The sequence below is a fragment of the Charadrius vociferus genome, unplaced genomic scaffold (assembly GCF_000708025.1).
Source record: "Charadrius vociferus isolate BGI_N301 unplaced genomic scaffold, ASM70802v2 scaffold450, whole genome shotgun sequence".
NCBI classification, from domain to species: domain Eukaryota; kingdom Metazoa; phylum Chordata; class Aves; order Charadriiformes; family Charadriidae; genus Charadrius; species Charadrius vociferus.
Genome location: NW_009646931.1, coordinates 2,271,246 through 2,290,452, shown reverse-complemented (window position 1 = coordinate 2,290,452; position 19,207 = coordinate 2,271,246). Strand labels below are relative to the sequence as shown.

Here is a 19,207-nt window from a genome sequence, read left to right as displayed (position 1 = left end):
ACTGTTAAAACCAGGAAACTAACAACCCCAAATTTCCATTAATACAATGTTAAGGTGGCAAATTAATCAAATGTAAAATACATAGTTTTTACATAGCAACATCTATGAATGTGGTCATAGCTGGTAATAATTTACACTTCAAAAACATATCAGTCACATAGTAACTGATAAAACTTAGAACTGGGAGTTCTAAGATTTGGTAAATTTGTAGTTACTGATTTGATAAATTACCCAAAGTCACAATTATCCAATTATCCTGTTTGGTGAGAAGATTACTTGAACAGTAAGAGCCAACCTTTTTTTCTTTGTTTTCTTTGTTATTTAAATAGAAAGCTTTCTGCTTCCATTTTTTTCATACCTTTGGAGTGAAGGTGTTTGAGCTCTCATTCCTTCAGTAAACAAGGCATCAGAAAGTGTATCTGCTGTGTCAGTATCACTATATAGCTGAGGATTCTCAAGATCAGTAAGGGTGCTTCTGCTTAGACTAGTGCCTAATGAGAATCTGTCGTACCAGTGCGCCTCATCATCTGCTGCTCCCTCTTCTGCTGGCTCCCAAATATTAATTTCTATGGGGCCTATATTCCTTATTACACGTCTCAAGGCCTTCATTCTTGCTTTTTCAGTAGACTGTATAACAACAGACATCATTTCTTCACTTTCAGGACCTACTGAAAGAAAGAAATCCGATAGAATGCAGACTTCTCAATTATTCGCTCAAATTGAGACATGAACGAACTTGGAATCATCATAAATTATAGCCATTTAGAAATATAGACAGAAACTGTGACAAAATGAAGAAACACCATCAACTTGGACGTCATGATATTCTGTTACTGGTACGGACATACCAGAAAGAAAATACAGAATTTGCCACAAAACTCCCTCAAAGTTGTCTAACTGAAAACTACAGTAATTGTTTTACTGGGGTATTGTCATAAGTTAATTAATGAATAGGGTAAAAAAGAAAGTTTATTTAGTATTTTCTGAAGACGGGTACACATTACCTTTAACAACACTGTGTCTGAGTCGCTGTAGAAGTCCATGATATTTATCTCTTAGTGGAACTCTTATATCTTCAGGATTAGGAAATGCTTTTACGAAAATCTCTGCCACCTGCACAAAATAAGTATCATTTCAAGTAGCTAACACATGTAAGGTATAATTTTCAACAGAACTTAGAATCACAGAATCGCTAAGGTTGGAAAGGACCTTTAAGATCATCAAGTCCAACCATCAACCTACCCTGACAAAACCACCTCTAAAACATGTCCCTAAGCACCACATCTACCCTTTTTTTTAAACACATGCAGGGATGGCGAATCCACCACCTCCCTGGGCAGCCTATTCCAATGTCTAATAACCCTTTCAGGGAAAAAATGTTTCCTAATATCCAATCTAAACCTCATCTGACATAACCTGAATCCATTTCCTCTCGTCCTATCACTTGTCACCAGGGAGAAGAGGTCAGCCCCCACCTCTCTACAGCCTCCTTTCAGGCAGTTGTAGAGAATGATAAGGTCTCCCCTCAGCCTCCTCTTCTCCAGGCTAAACACCACCAGTTCGCTCAACCAGTCCTCACAAGACTTGTCCTCCAGACCCCTCACCAGCCTTGTAGCCCTTCTCCGGACACGTTCCAACACTTCAATGTCTTTCTTGTAGTGAGGGGCCCAAAACTGAACACAGTACTCTAGGTGGGGCCTCATCAGTGCCAAGTACAGGGGGATGATCACTTCCCTCATCCTGCTGGCCACACTATTTCTGATACAGGCCAGGATGCCGTTGGACTTCTTGGCCACCTGGGCACACTGCCGGCTCATATTCAGCTGGCTGTCCACCATCACCCTCAGGTCCTTTTCTGCTGGGCAGCTTTCAAGCCACTCTTCCCCAAGCCTGTAGTCCTGGCATGGGGTTGTTGTGACCCAAGTGCAGGACTTGGCACTTGGCCTTGTTGAACGTCATACCATTGGCCTTGGCCCATCAGTCCAGCCTGTCCAGATCCCTCTGCAGAGCCATCCTACCCTCAAGCAGACGAATACGCCCACTTAGCTTAGTGTCACCTGCGAACTTACTGAAGCTGCTTTTGATCCCCTCATCCAGATCATTGATAAAGATATTAAAGAAAACTGGCCCGAGCACCGAGCCCCGGGGGACATCACTTGTGACCGGACACCAACTGGATTTAACTCCATTCACCACCACTCTCTGGGCACGGCCAGCCAGCCAGTGTTTTTACCCAGCAAAGAGTACACCTGTCCAGGCCATGAGCAGACAGTTTCTCCAGAAGAATGATGCGGGAAACAGTGTCAAAAGCCTTGCAAAAATCCAGGTAGATAACATCCACAGCTTTTCCCTCATCCACTAAGCGGGCCACCTTATCATAGAAGGAGATCAGGTTGGTCAGGCATGCCCTGACTTTCGTGAGCCCATGCTGACTGGGCTTGATCACCCTGTTCTCCTGCATGTGACGTGTATTGGCACTGAGGATGATCTGATCCATGACCTTCCCAGGCACCGAGGTCAGACTGACTGGCCTGTAGTTCCCTGGATTCCCCCTTACGGCCCTTCTTGTGGATGGGTGTCACATTTGCCAACCTCCAGTCAGCTGGGATCTCCTCGGTTAGACAGGACTGCTCATAAATGATGCAAAGTAGCCTGGTTAGCACTTTCGCCAGCTCCTTCAGTACCCTCGGGTGGATCCCATCCGGCCCCATAGATTTGTGTAACTCCAGGTGCTGAAGCAGGTCCCTCACCATTTCCCTTTGGATTACAGGGGTTTCATTCTGCTTCCCATCCCTGTCTTCTAGCTCAGGGGTCTGGGTACTCAGACTTACACCTCTAGAAAGTCTCATGAGTAGCTTTTAGGAGAAGAAATATTTGTGATCATCTCTGTTGCTTTTGTTCTAGCTTTAAAGTCTTTTACCTCTTTCACTGGTGGCAATTCTCCAAGCAGACTCAAAATTACACCTTGAACTAATTCTTCCACATTCATGAACCTGCAGAAAGGAAGCATTCGACAAGCCCACTCCACTGCATTCAGGCAATGCTCAACTACAGAGGCATCATATTCATTCTTCTTCAGATCCTAAAAAAACACAACTTGCTACAGAAACATTAATTGATATGAACAATATATCTCAACTAAATTATTCATACATTGCAAATTGTAATGATTCTTCCCTAACCAACAGAAAATAAAAATCTCTAACTTAACTGCCAAACACAGAAGTATACAATGCTAGGAGACCGATCAAGGTTGTAAAGGACCATAACTTCTATTAAAAAAAAAATGAAAGAGAAAAAAACCAAAAGATCTTTTTTTAAACCAGCTTAGGAAACAATTCCATTGACACTCTGCTGAAGAGTCTGTCTGCAGTTATTTAAAGTAAAACTTGAGGATTTGACTAAACTGGCTGTAACTGATTAAATATACTGAATTACCAGGTGAAGTAAAAATTTTACTGTGATTTAAGGTGACCATAAATTCTTTCTTGGGAGCAAGATATTTAAGCCAGACAAGAGGCTTTTAAGATGGACCAGTTTATTGTGAAACAATGAGTGGTTTCTATCTCATTTGTCACTGTTGCACAAAGCACAGGACAATCAGACTATTTTACTATTTGAAACAGAGCCATCCTGTTTATTTGAAGCTTGATTTTTCTGTTGAAGAGAAATTTCAGACTTGTTTTAAAAAGGAAGCAACCTTTCCTAAGGACAACTGAGTTGCTAGACTAGACAGGTCACAAATCAACAACTGTAGTGTTACAGAATATATGACAATTATCATGCTAGCAGTTTCTTTCTCTCTCTTCCTTGACCTCTGACATCAATTGCTGAGGGTATAAGTAGAGAAAACATGATTAAATTTCAGTATTTTTCATTATTTTTTTTTTAAACCATGTATATTTAAATGCACCAAATTTTTTTTTTTTGGTGTGTTAAGTATATATTGGTCAGGAAACACACAAAATATCTTAATCTAACAAAAAAAAAGGAAATACTTAGGTAGACAAGACCTGTAGAAACTATTGCCCTTCTGGCAGTATCTCTTCAATTACCTGAGTTAAACACAAAGCAAAAGCTCAACAGAAATACCATTAGAAAGATGTAGTTCACGTGGACAACAATATTCTGTAGCATCAGAAACTTACTGCACATTATAGCACTGTGCTAATTTTGCCCTATTAAGCAAATAAGAGTTCTCACAGAAACAAACAGCAGACCTTTAGAACTCTTCTTGCAGCTTTATGCAATTAAAATATATCTTTACTATATTAGTAATACCTTATGATTGTCAATATTTTCCCTTGCAGTTTGGTAGCGCCTACAGTTGTCAGATAATCTTTCACGAACATGAAACATCCAACACAATGCACATAGCTCTCTGAACCAACCTATGACACAAACATGCAATTATGGTGAGATTCTGTTTAAATACATGAAATAAAACAGCTTGAGACTTTTAGCTAGAAGGAATTAACATCTTAACAGTAGTTAAAGAAAAAAAAGTACTCATTCTTGAGTTTCAACAGTGCTCTGCAGCCCCAATTAGTGTTTATCTTCTTGCACATGTCAGATATTTAACACACACAACAATCCAGAACAGCAACTTTCAGATTAAGAGTTTTGATAACTAACAAAAAAGCTGGAAAGAGAACGTGTTTCTGCACACATTGCAGTATATTACTTCAAGCTAACAAGAGTTTCTTTGCGCCTGTGGATTTTCACTTGTTTTTTTTTCCAGCTCTAAATTATTCTGTTTTATCGCATACAGACCTAAAATTTTACAGGTAATATCATCAAACTGATGGTCTCCAGAAGATGTACATCTATAGAAAACAGTGCGGAAATTGGAGTAACGAAGCAAAGTCTCTGGGAATGGCCTTAACGAAGGAAGAGATCCTTTCATTCGAATCTATATATAGTAAAAATAAATAAACAATCAAAATGGAAAGAAAAATCAGTTAAAGCTTTGTATGTATCGCTACTAAATGTACAGCCTCTCAGTTATTAGCAAAATACTGCCAAGATCAGTAAAAATCGCTTAAGCTTGCTTTCTATTTTGTTCAAATCAGTATTCTGAAAATTCACTTAAAGGAACACGTGTAGTACGAGCTATGGCACAAAAAATGCTTTTGTTTGCCTGGTACTCATGATACTTACAATTACCATGAAATACAAGAGCAAGAAAGTATAAGAAGAACTACTATTTCAATTAGGAAACCAGTTTAATCCAACACAGTCCAGGGTGCTGTGAACCAAGGCAGACTAGTTCTCCCTCCTTTTTCAGCTGGTACTTCTGATCACCTCCCTGTGCCAGCATCAAGCGTGTGATCATGCAATGAGCAAAAGGAAGGAAGTATTTATCAGTCAGGCCAGTTCCTGATCTGGATCATTGCATTAATGCTGGCGCAGGAGTGCTGAGGGAAGGCAGACAGTCACATGCACCCCCTTTTGTAGCAAGTCAACTTCCGTTAAGTGGCTGTGTAACAATGACCTAAGAAAAGCCTGAGTTTACACAAAAGTTTTTAATCAATATATTCCGAGCTTGTTTCCGTGGAAACAAAATGCACATGAGCAGAATGAGAACTTATAAATCCTGTGCTCTGTGCACTACGATGACCACTTTACCTGCAGTGAGCATGATGTTCTCTGTTACATATTCAACCCTAAGTGATCAGGAACACACTTCCAGTTAATAGCTACAACTCTCAATCAACCTCGTTTCTTTCAAATGGAGAAAGAAATTAGTTTGTACATTACAAACTGGGTACAGAAACATATGTAGAAGGAAACACTTTATAAAGCAGATACCCTGTATCTTTGAGCTCTGGTTTCCTAAAAGAACCTAAGATGGAGCATACAACTAGAAGATGCCACGTAAAAAATGTGACATAGAAGTCCGGATGAGACTGAATGCTTCTGCAAAGCAATTTCAAACTTGTCAGTAATATTTACGACTGACAATCATGTTACAAAAAAACAAGTTAAATGCTTACTTTTTGCATAACTTTTCTTGCCCACTTCAGTTGTGCCATATACCACTGTGCTGCAAGGCAGGAACAACGAGCAGCTCGGAACAGCAAGATAATTCGCTGAAGAACTCCTGACACTTTCTGACGACTTTCTCTCTCAATTTTCAAAAGAATGTCATTGCAGTCTTCCTGGAAAATGCAGATTCCAAGAAAAAAACAAGCCCCCAGATTAGGAAGGACATATACAATAAGGAGTTTGACCTAAACATTGTTTCTGCTCCTAAGAATATTTCCCTTTTTCTTTAGATGATAGATCCTTTCAGGAAAAAACACAGAGGCACACATACTTTCTCACCACTACGGTGCTACTTAAGTAAATGAAAGGACATGGAAAAAACAGACAGAAAACCACAATAAAGATCATGATTATTTCATAAATACATTCAAACAAACACCCAAGAAACTTCTATCTTGCATGCTTACTTCACTGAGTGAAGCTGGCTGTGGACAGTATAATGGCGGTGCCGGAAGATAAAGCCCATCTGGAACTAAACCATACAATTTTCTGCTAAGATCCTTGGCAGAATCCATCAAGAGCTGAAATGTCTCTGAGAGAATATCAGCATCTGCCATAACAGCTGCTTTCAGTAGTTCCTGTATTGAACTATAAAGAACGTTTGCATCTTCCTCTTCAATGGGATCTATAAAATATTAAGCACAGAAACCAATAAATGAATTGACTCAATACATGGCTTTCATTCAGAAAACATGAGGCTATGTTCTCAGAATTTGCATTCACCTATTACAATGTATACATCGCATCTACTTGCTTTAAGAGAAGATCTCACACATTTGAAAATAGCATTCCATTAATAATTTCAGTTTTTGCCACATTAAGGGGAAAGCTATTGCTTTTCTAGATTGAGAACTGAACTTTTCAGCCATGCATTTGCTTGGCATAAATTCTAGCAAATCAGCCTCACCAAACAGGCATAGACTAGGTATATTATTAATAACGACTACAACTACTCTTTTTATTAGTATGATGATCAAGGAATGGGAAAGGTATTTCTTTGATCTCTTTTACAAATTATTATATTTTTTCCTCATCTCCTAGAAACAGCAGGACCTAACACACATCATTAATTGGTTCCTGAAATTTGCATAGTATTAAACTGCTCGACTTCCATTTCTACTCCTTCTGCTTCTCTTAAAATATGCGCTGCACAATCTTTGCACTACCTAGTTGTAAAGCACTGGAATAGGTTGCCCAGAAAGGTTGTTGAGGCCCCATCCCTGGAGATGTTCAAGGCCAGTGTGGACGTGGCCTTGGGCAACCTGGTCTAGTGGGAGGTGTCCCTGCTCATGGCAGGGGGTTGGAACTCAATGATCTTCAAGGTCCTTTCCAACCTAAACCATTCTATGATTCTATTCTACTTACAGATTGCTATATACAGCACATATACATGTGTGTGTCTGAAATAAAATCCTTGGAAATCAGTACAAAACAAGAATCCACACAGTGTTCAGGATATCGCTTAAAGATTAATTAACATCCACCTGCTGACAGGAACTTGAAGCGTGGTTTCCAAACACACAGAAAGAAAGCAAAGAATAGAGATCATGCCAGTAAACTTTCTGTAAAATGTAAACAAGGACAGGTTGATCTAGCTAACTGGTGGAATTTCAGTAGTAAAAGTATTGTTAGGTTATGTAATAAAAAGCTCACATACACACAAAGCAGCACAGAAATAACAGCGGGGGGGAACCTGAATAATACCTAGACCCATCTACTCACAGTAGAAAAATCAAACCATGAAAGGCTCATCTCCACATGCCCAGAGATACACAACAGCAGATTATGTATTCGGAGAAACAGACACCCAGTGTCCTGGTACGAAACCCATCAAGATGAGCCAGTGAGAGTGACTCTCTTCAGAACCTTTTTCCTTAAGAGTGGTTACTATCAAGGATAGGACATACTACAGGATGCAGGGGAAGAGCTTTTGGGGATTGCACAAGGCTTATAATGGGATCTTTAGGAAAGAAACCAAAGGTATGGCATGGAGTTGTGGCAGCCTCACTGGTTGGGTGCTGTCAGAATATGTCTATTTTCCTGGGTGAGGGACTCTCTAGTCTGTGTGCCTGTGTACAGGATTTTAAGAGCCAGCAACTGGAGCAGGACCACAGGTTAGAAAGCCTGTGTGTCTGGGATGTCAGCAACCGCAGAGACTGGAGGTGAGTTAAGTCAAATCAAGTGCCAGCAACTGGAGTGGGACCATGGGTCCAAGTGCCCATGGACCCACGGTGCCAGCAACTGGAGTAAGTGAGGCTACATAAGTGAATGTGTGAGGGTTAGACAGTATCCAGTCAGACTAATCAACAACTGAAGTGCCCTGGGAGCTAGGGGTGTGGGCATCTGGCTCTTGCAACAGTAAGACCACAGAAGTTGGCAGTGAGTGGAGAGACCAGTGAAGACCTGACCAACTGCAGGAGAAACGACTGCGAAACGTGCTTGTATGTCTGCATGGCTCTGAGGAGAAGACAAGGGGATTTGGGTACTGGAGAGACCAAGGTAGTCATGACCACCTGCCAGAAAGACAGTGTGCGCATAGTTATGTGTGTCTCTAAGGGTGAGGGACCTGGAAAGACTGAGGATCCCAGACCAGCTAGCTACTATATAGACTGTATATTCAAGGCCCACTACTGTGGCAGTGCATAGACAGCATGTGCACTGGGGGAAGACAGTACCTGTGTGGGGGTCTGTCCCAGAAAATGGAGTGGGGCTGAAGTTTTGTGGGCTCATATATGTAGATGCCAGTAACTTGGGAGACTCCAGCTACTGGAGGAATCTGCACTTATAGGTATATATATGCAGACCTTCATCCTGACCAGCAAGAGAGGGAAATAGGGTGGGAGTGCTAGTGCTGTTTGTGCCAAGTGCTGAGCATGTCTGTAGGTGTTGACCTGTGTGGCCAGCTGTATATATGTGTAGTGTATGTGTCTTTGTGTACGTGCCTACTGGGAATACATTCTCAGCTTTGCTAGCTGTTGGAGCCGGGGGGCAGGAGCTGTCAGGCTATAATATACCACCCCCTTCCCCTTTAACAGAAAGGAAAGGCAAAAATTAAATACCATCATGTAACTAATTTTAAGCATGATGATACTTTCCCCGCTGTTAACACATTCACATTTGCTTCAGGGCATTTTTTTTATTTTAATGAAGGTTCAGTTTTCTTCCAGACTGAAGTTAGTATCAAATCTCATCAAATCAGAAGACAAGATTGATAATACTGTCCTTTTTTGAGAATGATCAAAGCAAAAACCCAAACCCCTATAAAATTAAAATATCTGAATACATTATAACAGTAATGAACATGTTGGAGAAGACGAGGTAATCATTTCTTTTTAAGGCAGCGTGTAACACAGAACATGCAGTGAAATAACACAAAAAAACAAACACAATCATTTATAATTTTATGTACCTGTAAACTGTTTGTATTTAATACATCCTGATGTTTCAGAATTAACTGGTTGTCCTAACAAAGACTGTAACTTTTCCTGAAAGGTCTGCATTGGCGATAGGCTTAACGGCAGGTAACCCTCTGTGTTTTTCAGTCTGGAAGCAAAACAAGAAACTGTTCATCAATAACAAAGTAAAACCCACAGATAATCTAATGAAGCTCTGTTAAATGAATATTTAAGACAAAATAACTAATCTTGGCGTGTCAGGTCCTACACTTAGAGCAGTCTGGGAATATGAATTTCTGAGGCATAGGGTATGTCTTGCTACAATAAACTTCATGCAAGTAACATTAGTAACAAAATATAGCATACTGATTCCAGGCTCACATTTACCTTAAGAATTCATCAGAGTTCTGACAATACAGCTGGTAGGCCACACCAATCGAAACAGACAGCTTCCAGTCCCCAAGTCTGTGTGTCAGCCACACAGCCTCTGGAATAAGTCCACCAATAAAGAACAAATCAAGAGCATATTCAGCTGTCCACACAGATGAAAGGTTCTGGTCCCTGATAGCTCTGGTAACCAAACAGTGTTGCAGTGGAATAATACGAGGAGATAACTCTGTGACACAAAAAAAAACATTTTAAAATTTAAATAAATCTGCATTCTATCAGATGAATAATCTAGAATTCATATGTTCACATTGCTTTTGGATTCATTTCAGTGTATAATTGCTCATTATTAGAGGTACACTGTGGGGTTTATAGTAGGTCAGTGTAGGCTATTTTTCTGCTTAAAAATGTGGGATATGCAAGCACATGCAAAACCTGTGGGTTATTCTTACTTTAAAGATTTAATCACACTGATTGAACATTTACAAGTATGCTATATATGCTTAGGATATTCCAAAGCACACACCTCAGATAAATGGAAATTCTGACAGTTTTCCTGGTGTACCTGTGTTGTTTGTACTCACTGCGCTGCTTACTGCAGAAGACAGAAAGCTACAATGCATTTTCAAAAAAGAATAGTACAATATTTTAAGATAGTGTATGGAGACAAACTGAAGACAAATTTAGTATCTTCTTGTTTTGTGAGATTTAGATCTGTTTTCCAAGGTTTTACTTCCTAGTTTTCCTGTAGAGGTGCTGATCAACATTAAAGAGTTATTTGCTCCTCTCACAGTTTTTGTTTACTGTTGAGGCAATGACATTATTTAGGGAAACTTTCACACTAATCCAGCTTGTGCAAACCAATTTTTCCAAGATTCTCTCACCATGTACATAGATCCTTGACTAAAGCAAGTATTGAAATTAAAGTCTTATTTTGTAGGTTTTATCTAGGAAGTTGTCTGATTAAAACACCCAAAAGACCATGAAGAATTATATACCAGTGCATGTTGTAGTACAGGAACATCAAAATAGTCAATGTAGTCAAGCACACTACAGAAAATCTAATCAATCAAATTAAGTTAATATTGTAGAGAAATAGCTGGCATTTTAACATGAACTTACTAGTAGAGTACTTAAAATACTGCCAAATAACTCTTCATTCCCGTGGACATTAAGTCACTTTGAAAAATTAACTCCGAAACCAAAAATTTCCTAACAAAGAAAAATCTTTAAACAGAATCTCCTGCAGAAAATAGATAAACCACATACTGTGATAAATGCTAATTCTCAGAATAATGCTGAAAAGCAGGACTTAAACTAACAAGTATTACTTTGGTTCAACAACAAACCAAGTGGACATTTCCACTTGTTCTGATGATACGGTGTCTGAAGCATTCTGGCTTCCAAGAGTTCAACTGTCAAATAAGCAAAAAATGCTTTCCTCTGGCTTTTCAGTTTGGGTCACACCATATCAGAGATCCAATTCAACTATTTGTTGAGCACTGCTTTTCTCTCACTTTTGGGAGGATCAACGTCAGTCAGAGCTACATCTTTAGCCAAAAGTAGTGCAAGAACCATGAAATTCTAATATTGCTTAATTTAGGTGAAAAAAATACAGCATCCTTTTACCTGAATACCAGATTTAGATCACTAACGTCAAAGCACGGGAAAAATAAAAAATTAAAAAAAACCCCACACCTGGAGAAAAAAAATACCAATATATTGGGAGGCAGTCCTGAAGGGCAACGGAGTCCAGGAAGGCTGGACATCCTTCAAGAAGGCAATCTGAAAGGCGCAAGAGCAGGCTGTTCTTATGTGCCAGAAGACAAGCCATTAGGGAAGAAGACTTTTCAGCCTGGCTGAACAAAACGTTTTGGCTGGAACTCAGGAAAAAAGAGTTTATCACCTTCGGAAGAATCGGTAGGCCACTTAAGAGGACTACAATGAGGTTGCAAGGTTACGCAGAGAAAAAAATCAGAAGGGCTAAAGTACAACTAGAACTTAGCCTGGATACTGCCATAAAAGAAAAAAAAAAGTTTCTATAAATACATTAACAACAAAATGAGAGCTAAGGAGAATCTCCATCCTTTATTAGACAGGGGGAGAAACATAGTGACCAAGAATGAGGAAAAGGCTGAGGTACTTAACACCTTCTTTGCCTTAGTCCTTAGTGGTAGGACCAGTTGTTCTCAGGGTACCCAGCCCCCTGAGCTAGAAGACAGGGAGCAGAATGAAGCCCCATTAACCCAAGGGGAAATGGTTAGTGAGCTATACATCACTCAGTGGACAAGATTAAAGGCTATAGTTGTTGTCTACTTGGACTTCAGTAAAGCCTTTGACACCATTTCCCACAGCATTCTCTTGGAAAACCTGGCTGCTTATGGCTTGGACAGGTGTAGTCTTCACTGGGTAAAAAAATGGCTGAATGGCTGGGCCCAAAGAGTTGTGGTGAGCAGTTACATCCAGTTGGCAGCTGGTCACAAGTGGTGTGTTCCCCAGGACTCAGTTCTGTTTAGTATCTTTTACCAACAATCTGGATGAGCGTACACTCAGTACGTTTACAGATGACACCAAGTTGAAGCGAACTCTTGATCCGCTTGAGGGTAGGTAGGCTCTTCAGAGGGACCTGGAGAAGCTGTATCAACGGGCCAAGGCCAATGATATGAAGTACAACAAGGCCAAGTACACTTGGGTCACAACAACCCCATGCAGCCCTACAGATCTGGGGAAGAATGGCTGGAAAGCTGCCTGGTGGAAAAGGACCTGATAGTGTGGCCAGCAGGACGAGGGAGGTGATTGTCCCCCCGTACTCGGCACTGGTGAGGTCGCAGCTTGAATACCGTGTTCAGCTTTGGATCCCTCACTACAAGAAAGACATTGAGGTGCTGGAGCGTGTCCAGAGGAGGGCAACAAAGCTGGTGAAGGGTCTCAAGCACGAGTCTTATGAGGAGTGGCTGAGGGAAATGGGGTTGTTTAGCCTGGAGAAAAGGAGGCTGAGGGGAGACCTTATTGCTCTCTACCACTACCTGAAAGGAGGTTGTAGCGAGGTGGGGTCAGTCTCTCCTTCCAGGCAGCAAGTGACAGAACAAGAGGAAATGGCCTCAAGTTGTGCCAGGGGAGGTTTAGATTGGATATGAGGAAAAATTTCTTCACCGAAAGGGTTCTCAAGCACTGGAACAGGCTGCCCAGAGAGGCGGTGGAGTCACCATCCCTGGAGGTATTTAAAAGACAAGTAGATGTGGTGCGTTTGAGACATGGTTTAGTGGTGGACTTGGCAGTGTTAGGCTAATGGTTGGACTCAATGATCTTAAAGGTCTTTTCTGACCTAAATGATTCTATGATTCTATTCTATGGATGACATAATTCAATTGCACCATCAATCTATTGACTTTGCATACCAGAAATATTCTTCAATGATCAAAAGATGCAAAATATGAATCCCACAGACAGACACACACCCCACTCAACAAAAATATCTGGAAAAATTAAGTTATTTTATCTTTACAGTTAACGGTGCTGAAACTATAAATCACCATGTTAAAGTACAACAGGCAACATTGACATACATGTAAAAAAATGGTAAGAGTTAAGCACAGCAAATTAAACTTCTTTTATAGAAAATACCTTGTTTGATGTGAAGTGGATGCAGGATGTCAACGTTATGTGGGGGAAAGATATAGAGCAGCTGATTTGTGAAATAAGCGGCCATGAATCGTGCCATGGATCGAATTACAGCCATAGCAGTTTCTGTATGAACATCTGTTACCCTCCATAGTTCATGCTGAAAATACTCAGTATCTAAAAAAACAGGTATCAAATTGAAAAATTATGAGGAAAATTATTTTAAACTTGAATGCTAAATTGTTTAGTCCTACCTTATAAAACATTTTTTTAAAACAAGCAAATTATGGTACTACTTAAAGTCCTGAAACGTTGTCAGGAAATTACAGAGCTTAATATAATCTGCCATTAGTGTAAAAAATTTAATATTAGAAGACTTTTATACTAAGTTTTTAATGACTAGAGATGGATCCTTGGTATCTAAATTTAGATAAGCACTGAGTCAAAAAAAAAAAAATTAATTTGGAAATCTAGATTTACTACTCCGACTTATTATAAAAAGAAGTTACAACCATCTGCAAAAAAAATCCTACTGTTGAATCAACATAAAATGAAATCACATCACTTCCCCCTCATTTTTCTTATCCAAAGTCTTTCCTTGAGCAGATTTGAATCTAAGAGCATTTAACAGGCTATGCTTCCACTATTAATTATACAGTGAAAGCTGTCTAAACACTTACTCCAACAAGTGCAGCTGAAAGAAAATCTGAGAATCAGAAAAAGATCTTTAAAGTCACTGAAACCAGACTTCAGTCCAGCGTAAACAGAAAAGCATGCTGTCAAGTGTGTGTGTGGTGGCACAGAAATTAGATACTAGGTTATTCAAACAGCACCAACATACCTTATCACACTTTTATGCAATATAAACATACCAGAAAGTTTTTCCATCTGACTCACTGAGAGCTGTGATCGCCTTAAAATCTCTCCTACCAGATGATCACAGAGTCCCTGAGCCTCACACAAGTTATATTGATACAGGTGGCAAAATAATATTGCAAGATAGTATCTAATCTGAAGAAAACATGTTCTTTTTCCTCCTGCATTGAAAGAGGAAAAAAGGGCAGAAGTTAAGTTGGAGAAGAAACAATAAACACAAAACCAGACCAGAAGCACACCTACTTAAACATCTACTCTGAGAACAAGTACAACTTGGGAGCAGCTATTTTAGGAGATATGATCCTCCTACAACCTCTAAGTTACTAGTGAGTTAATGCTCATCCAGAACAGTTTTACTTCTAGAGATCTGGTAATTTTCAAAACAATACAGTGTGTAATTGTTAAGACAAAGACAGGAGAGCTCAATGGAGCCTAGCCTTCAAAGAAGGGATGCCTAAACCACAATGAAATTGCTTAGACATCCACCAAGCTTCTAATATCCTGAATTCTTTCTGCACGAGGTATTCCTCATCCTAATAACCAGCAAAATTTATTTCTCATGATGCCTAGGAAGAGACTCTGGAATATCTGTTTCAAATCAACTCCTAAATAAACTCCTACCACAAATTACTTCGTTTTGTTACTCCCCAAACACTAAGTCTTTTGATTTTACAAAAGAATCCTTTCTATTACAGGAACTGATTTTTCACAGAATTTTCAGAGTTGGAAGGGAACTCTAGAGATCATCTAGTCCAACTCCCCTGCCAAAGCAGGATTGCCCAGAGCACATTACTCAGGACTGCATCCAGGCGGGTTTTGAAAATCTCCAGAGAAGGAGACTCCACCCCCTCCCTGGGCAGCCTGTGCCGCTGCTCTGTCACCCGAACCGTAAAGAAGTTTTTTCTTGTGTTTGAATGGAACTTCCTATGTTCCAACTTGTGCCTGTTGCCCCTCGTCCTGTCACTGGGAACCACCAAGAAGAGTCTGGCTCCATCCTCCTTCAGCCCACCCCTATGACTGCTTACAAGTGTCTAAAGGTCTGCCCTCAGCCTTCTCTTCTCCAGGTTAGAGTCCCAGCTCTCTCAGCCTTTCCTGATATGGGAGATGCTCCAATCCCTCAATCATCTTAGCTGCTCTACACTGGGCTCTCTCCCGTAGTTCCCTGTCCCTCTTGAAGTGGGGAGCCCAGAACTGGACACAGTATTCCAGTTGTGGCCTCACCAGCGCAGAGTAGAGGGGGAGAATGACCTCCCTCGACCTACTGGCCACACTCGTCCCTATGCAGCCCAGGATTCCATTGGCCTTCCTGGCGACAAGGGCACATTGCTGGCTCATGGATAATTTACTGTCTACCACGACCTTCTCCTCAGAACTGCTTCCCAGCAGGTCCCCCCCTAACCTATACTGGTGCCTAGCATTCTTCCTCCCCAGGTGCAGGACCCGACACTTGCTCTTGTTGAACCTCATTAGGTTCTTCTCTGCCCAGGTCTCCAGCCTGTCCAGGTTACACTGGATGGCAGCACGGCCCTCTGGAGGGTCAGCCACCCCTCCCAATTTGGTATCATCAGCAAACTTGCTTTGGTAATACCAAACTGGGATTTTTGTTCATTTGTTTTTCATTGTCTCTTTCTTGCTCAGAAATATACCCAGAGCTTTTCTGTACCAAGGACTTCATAATCACAAGAAAACGCTGGTACTAAAAATAGAAATGCATAGCATTCTCTCAGGGAGCAGACTTAAGTTTTGACTGGTCTCTACTCAAATCCCAACTTTATTTTAAATACGCATCCTGTATGTGCCTTGCCCCCTTTTTCCAAAGGGCAGAGTGTCACAAGTAACTACATAAAATGATTATACAATCTACCCTCTATAAGCCCCCCAAAAATGTTATCCCTTACCTTTTGCCTTGACTTCACAAAGAGATCTTTTCCAAATGTCCACAGATTCTCTGTATGAGCCTAAAAGGAACTTCTCCTCACCTATAAAAGTCACATATGTAACAAATTAAAAACTCTGCATAGTTATTTTTACATGTGCAAACACACATGCACTTACTTCAGTATTACAGATTTATGAAAAGCTGAGCAAAATACACGAGTCTCCAGAAAATTTTTATTATCAAAGCTAAATCTCAGTTTTGAGCATCTGAAAGAAGATGACTTTGAATAACCCTCCCTGCCTTTTTTTTTTTAATTGCTAATTTACTATTAAATGAAAAAATCAATCCAGGTTATAATTACTCTTACAAGGTTTTAAGTAGGTTATTTTTTTAGATTACACAAGGTTATGAATGTTAATTATAGTCAGAAACTTCAGTATTCAAGCCCCACAAGAGTTTATCAATGGGGAAAAGTATTTTCTCTTATCTGTCTTCATATTTCCTATAATATGGAAGGCATTTTTTTTATTGTAAAAAGTAGTTGTAAAATTATACAGCAAGTTGAACATATATATTCTTTTCCAATGTACAAGCACTTTCAAGCAACAGGTTTATGTACTGTTATACATTTCATGTCTCTCAATGTCACCTCTCCACCTCTATTCCCATTCCAATTTTTAATCCATTGGTCAATTCCTAAATACTTTGACAGAAAAGTAAATGTAAAACAGCAGAGCTCCTGAGCAAAGGAGGAAAAGAAGAAAATAGTGTTACCACAGAAGAAAAAACAAGGACAAATTTGCCACTCTATCCTGCTTATCAGCACCTACCCAGTTCAGGTATTGGATGGCCCATCAGCATATGTGTTACTCTAGTTAATCCATAAACCACGCCATGTCTATTTGGTAAACTGAATGTAAATAAAGAACACAAGGAATGCGTGGAAAGGGTAAGTTGCATGTATTGTTAAAATGAGTGGAAGAGACATTAGCTCCTTCATGTATTGTGTGGAGTAGTTTAGGAAGAGAAGCTACAAGTATCATCTAAGGGAGAGAAATCAGGAATACGGAGCGGAAACAGAATTGTGGTGGGAGACAAACAGGAAGCTGGGCTTACTAGTGTGGAAGGGAAAAGGAGGATTGAGCATAGGACATTAGGCTACAACCATATACTGTTTGCAAAATAAGTATGATAGATTAAGTCTATTACATTAGGTTACACTAAATTAGATGCTTATTTGAGGCTGACTATCTTCATGTACATGACGTACTCATGCCCACAGTGATCACATCGAGTGAACAGGATTTCCACACAGAAATCCAGCAAAAGACACATTGTGATGCCCATCTATTTCAGAGGAAATAACACAGTACAAATGAGGTAAGAATTCAAATCCTGCATTCAGGTTCTCTATGATAGAATTTAAAGCAAACTGAAGTCAACATAGTACTTTTATTTAGCTCAACAAGCTATAAAGATTACAATACAATCTACAGGTATAATGGGCCATTAATTATTTAAGACAGAGTTCTGATCAGAATTTTAAGAAAACTCCTACTATTAACTTTTTTTAAATCTAGTGGTCAGTTATTGATTGTCATTAAGTTGGAATTAATTTTCCTAGTATTCAGTTAACCATGCAACTACCTAAAATTTGTAGTAGTACTAACCAGATACAGAATTAATCTTCAAATGTTGTTCTAAGGTCACTCCTGAACACTGGAGGGTCGCTTGTACATGACTTAAAAGTGATGAGACAACAGACTCTTCTTCTGCATTCTTGTTCACTTTTCTCTTCAGCTGCATCTGATACCAAACCACTTTCTTATACAATAATCGCCACAGCACAATCAACCTGTAGTTCAAGAAGTATATTATGAAAATCACTGAAATTTAACAGTTACTTACATCAATTTCTTATTTTCTTATATTTTGCATTAAGTATCTGAAAACTAAATTATATTTTATGTTAACAACTACTTTCCTGACTTCCTGATGAGAGGAAATAAATAGAACGCTTTTCACTTTGTTTTTTGCTTTTTGACCAACAGAGGTTGATTCTTCCAAATTTGCATAAAGGCAGCAATCTGCTTCAAGCACCCAAATGCACCGAAAATGAATCCCTTGCTATCTAAACAATGGGGAAATAAAATAACCTAGATAAACCTCAAACCAGGTATCAGTGTCTTTATAAACAAGACTGACTGAAACTACAATGAAAGTGTACAACAGAAAACCAAAGACAGGGAAACAAAAGACTGCAGAGCATGTTTTTAGGACTGGCAAGTCTCTCCTGCCCAGCACAGTATTACTAGATGTACCAGCTCAGATACTTAATAACCCTGCTGACACAGGCAAATACAAACTGCCAGGGACTGAAAAAGCTTGTACAGAACTGCAACACATCTGCATCCTCTTTTCTAGCACTACTGCTTCCATTATTAATACACAGTCAGTCATATGCACATTGATCAGTACCTGGAGCACAATTAATCAAAAATGTGGATTATCTTCTCAGAGACAACAGAAATTTGCCTATCAAATTTGCAGTGAACACAGCATTATAAGATTACTGAAGAAATAATACATTTTACTGTAGTAAGATTAAATTTGTGAGTTATAATGCTTCTCAGGCTCTAAATCTCTAGAAAGAACAGCTTGCTCATATGATTAACATGCTTGGATTGATTTGAGTTCTGCAGTAGAGAAATACTCCAGTGATAATAGTACATTTCCCCAATAGTTGGATGGCACGCTTCAGTTTAAGCTTCTTTCAAGTTTGTCTCTCCAAAGAAGAAACAGCTCTCATAGTTTCGTAAGTTTCCACACACTGGTGTTTTTCTTACTGCTCCTGGACACCATAATCATAATTAAGTGCAAACTTTGCTGACTAATTTGACACCATAGATCATCTCACATATGAGCAGCTTCTTGGCTCCACAGCATATGGAACTTCCACATGGGAAGGAGTGCAATGGGCAAGAGGCAGGAAAAGCTTCAT

At 39.7% G+C, this 19,207-nt stretch overlaps 1 protein-coding gene across 1 annotated transcript in view; it reads right to left on the bottom strand.

The window, feature by feature from the left end:
• LOC104295010 (chromosome unknown open reading frame, human C5orf42) overlaps positions 1-19,207 on the bottom strand; it is a 65,534-nt gene that overhangs the window by 34,407 nt on the left and 11,920 nt on the right. Inside the window, 13 exon segments of the mRNA XM_009894711.1 lie at positions 292-665; positions 1,005-1,113; positions 2,921-3,082; positions 4,282-4,391; positions 4,774-4,912; positions 5,997-6,161; positions 6,456-6,673; positions 9,458-9,591; positions 9,831-10,059; positions 13,455-13,611; positions 14,301-14,488; positions 16,226-16,306; positions 17,877-18,061. Of these exon segments, the coding sequence (XP_009893013.1) occupies positions 292-665; positions 1,005-1,113; positions 2,921-3,082; positions 4,282-4,391; positions 4,774-4,912; positions 5,997-6,161; positions 6,456-6,673; positions 9,458-9,591; positions 9,831-10,059; positions 13,455-13,611; positions 14,301-14,488; positions 16,226-16,306; positions 17,877-18,061 (2,251 nt within the window).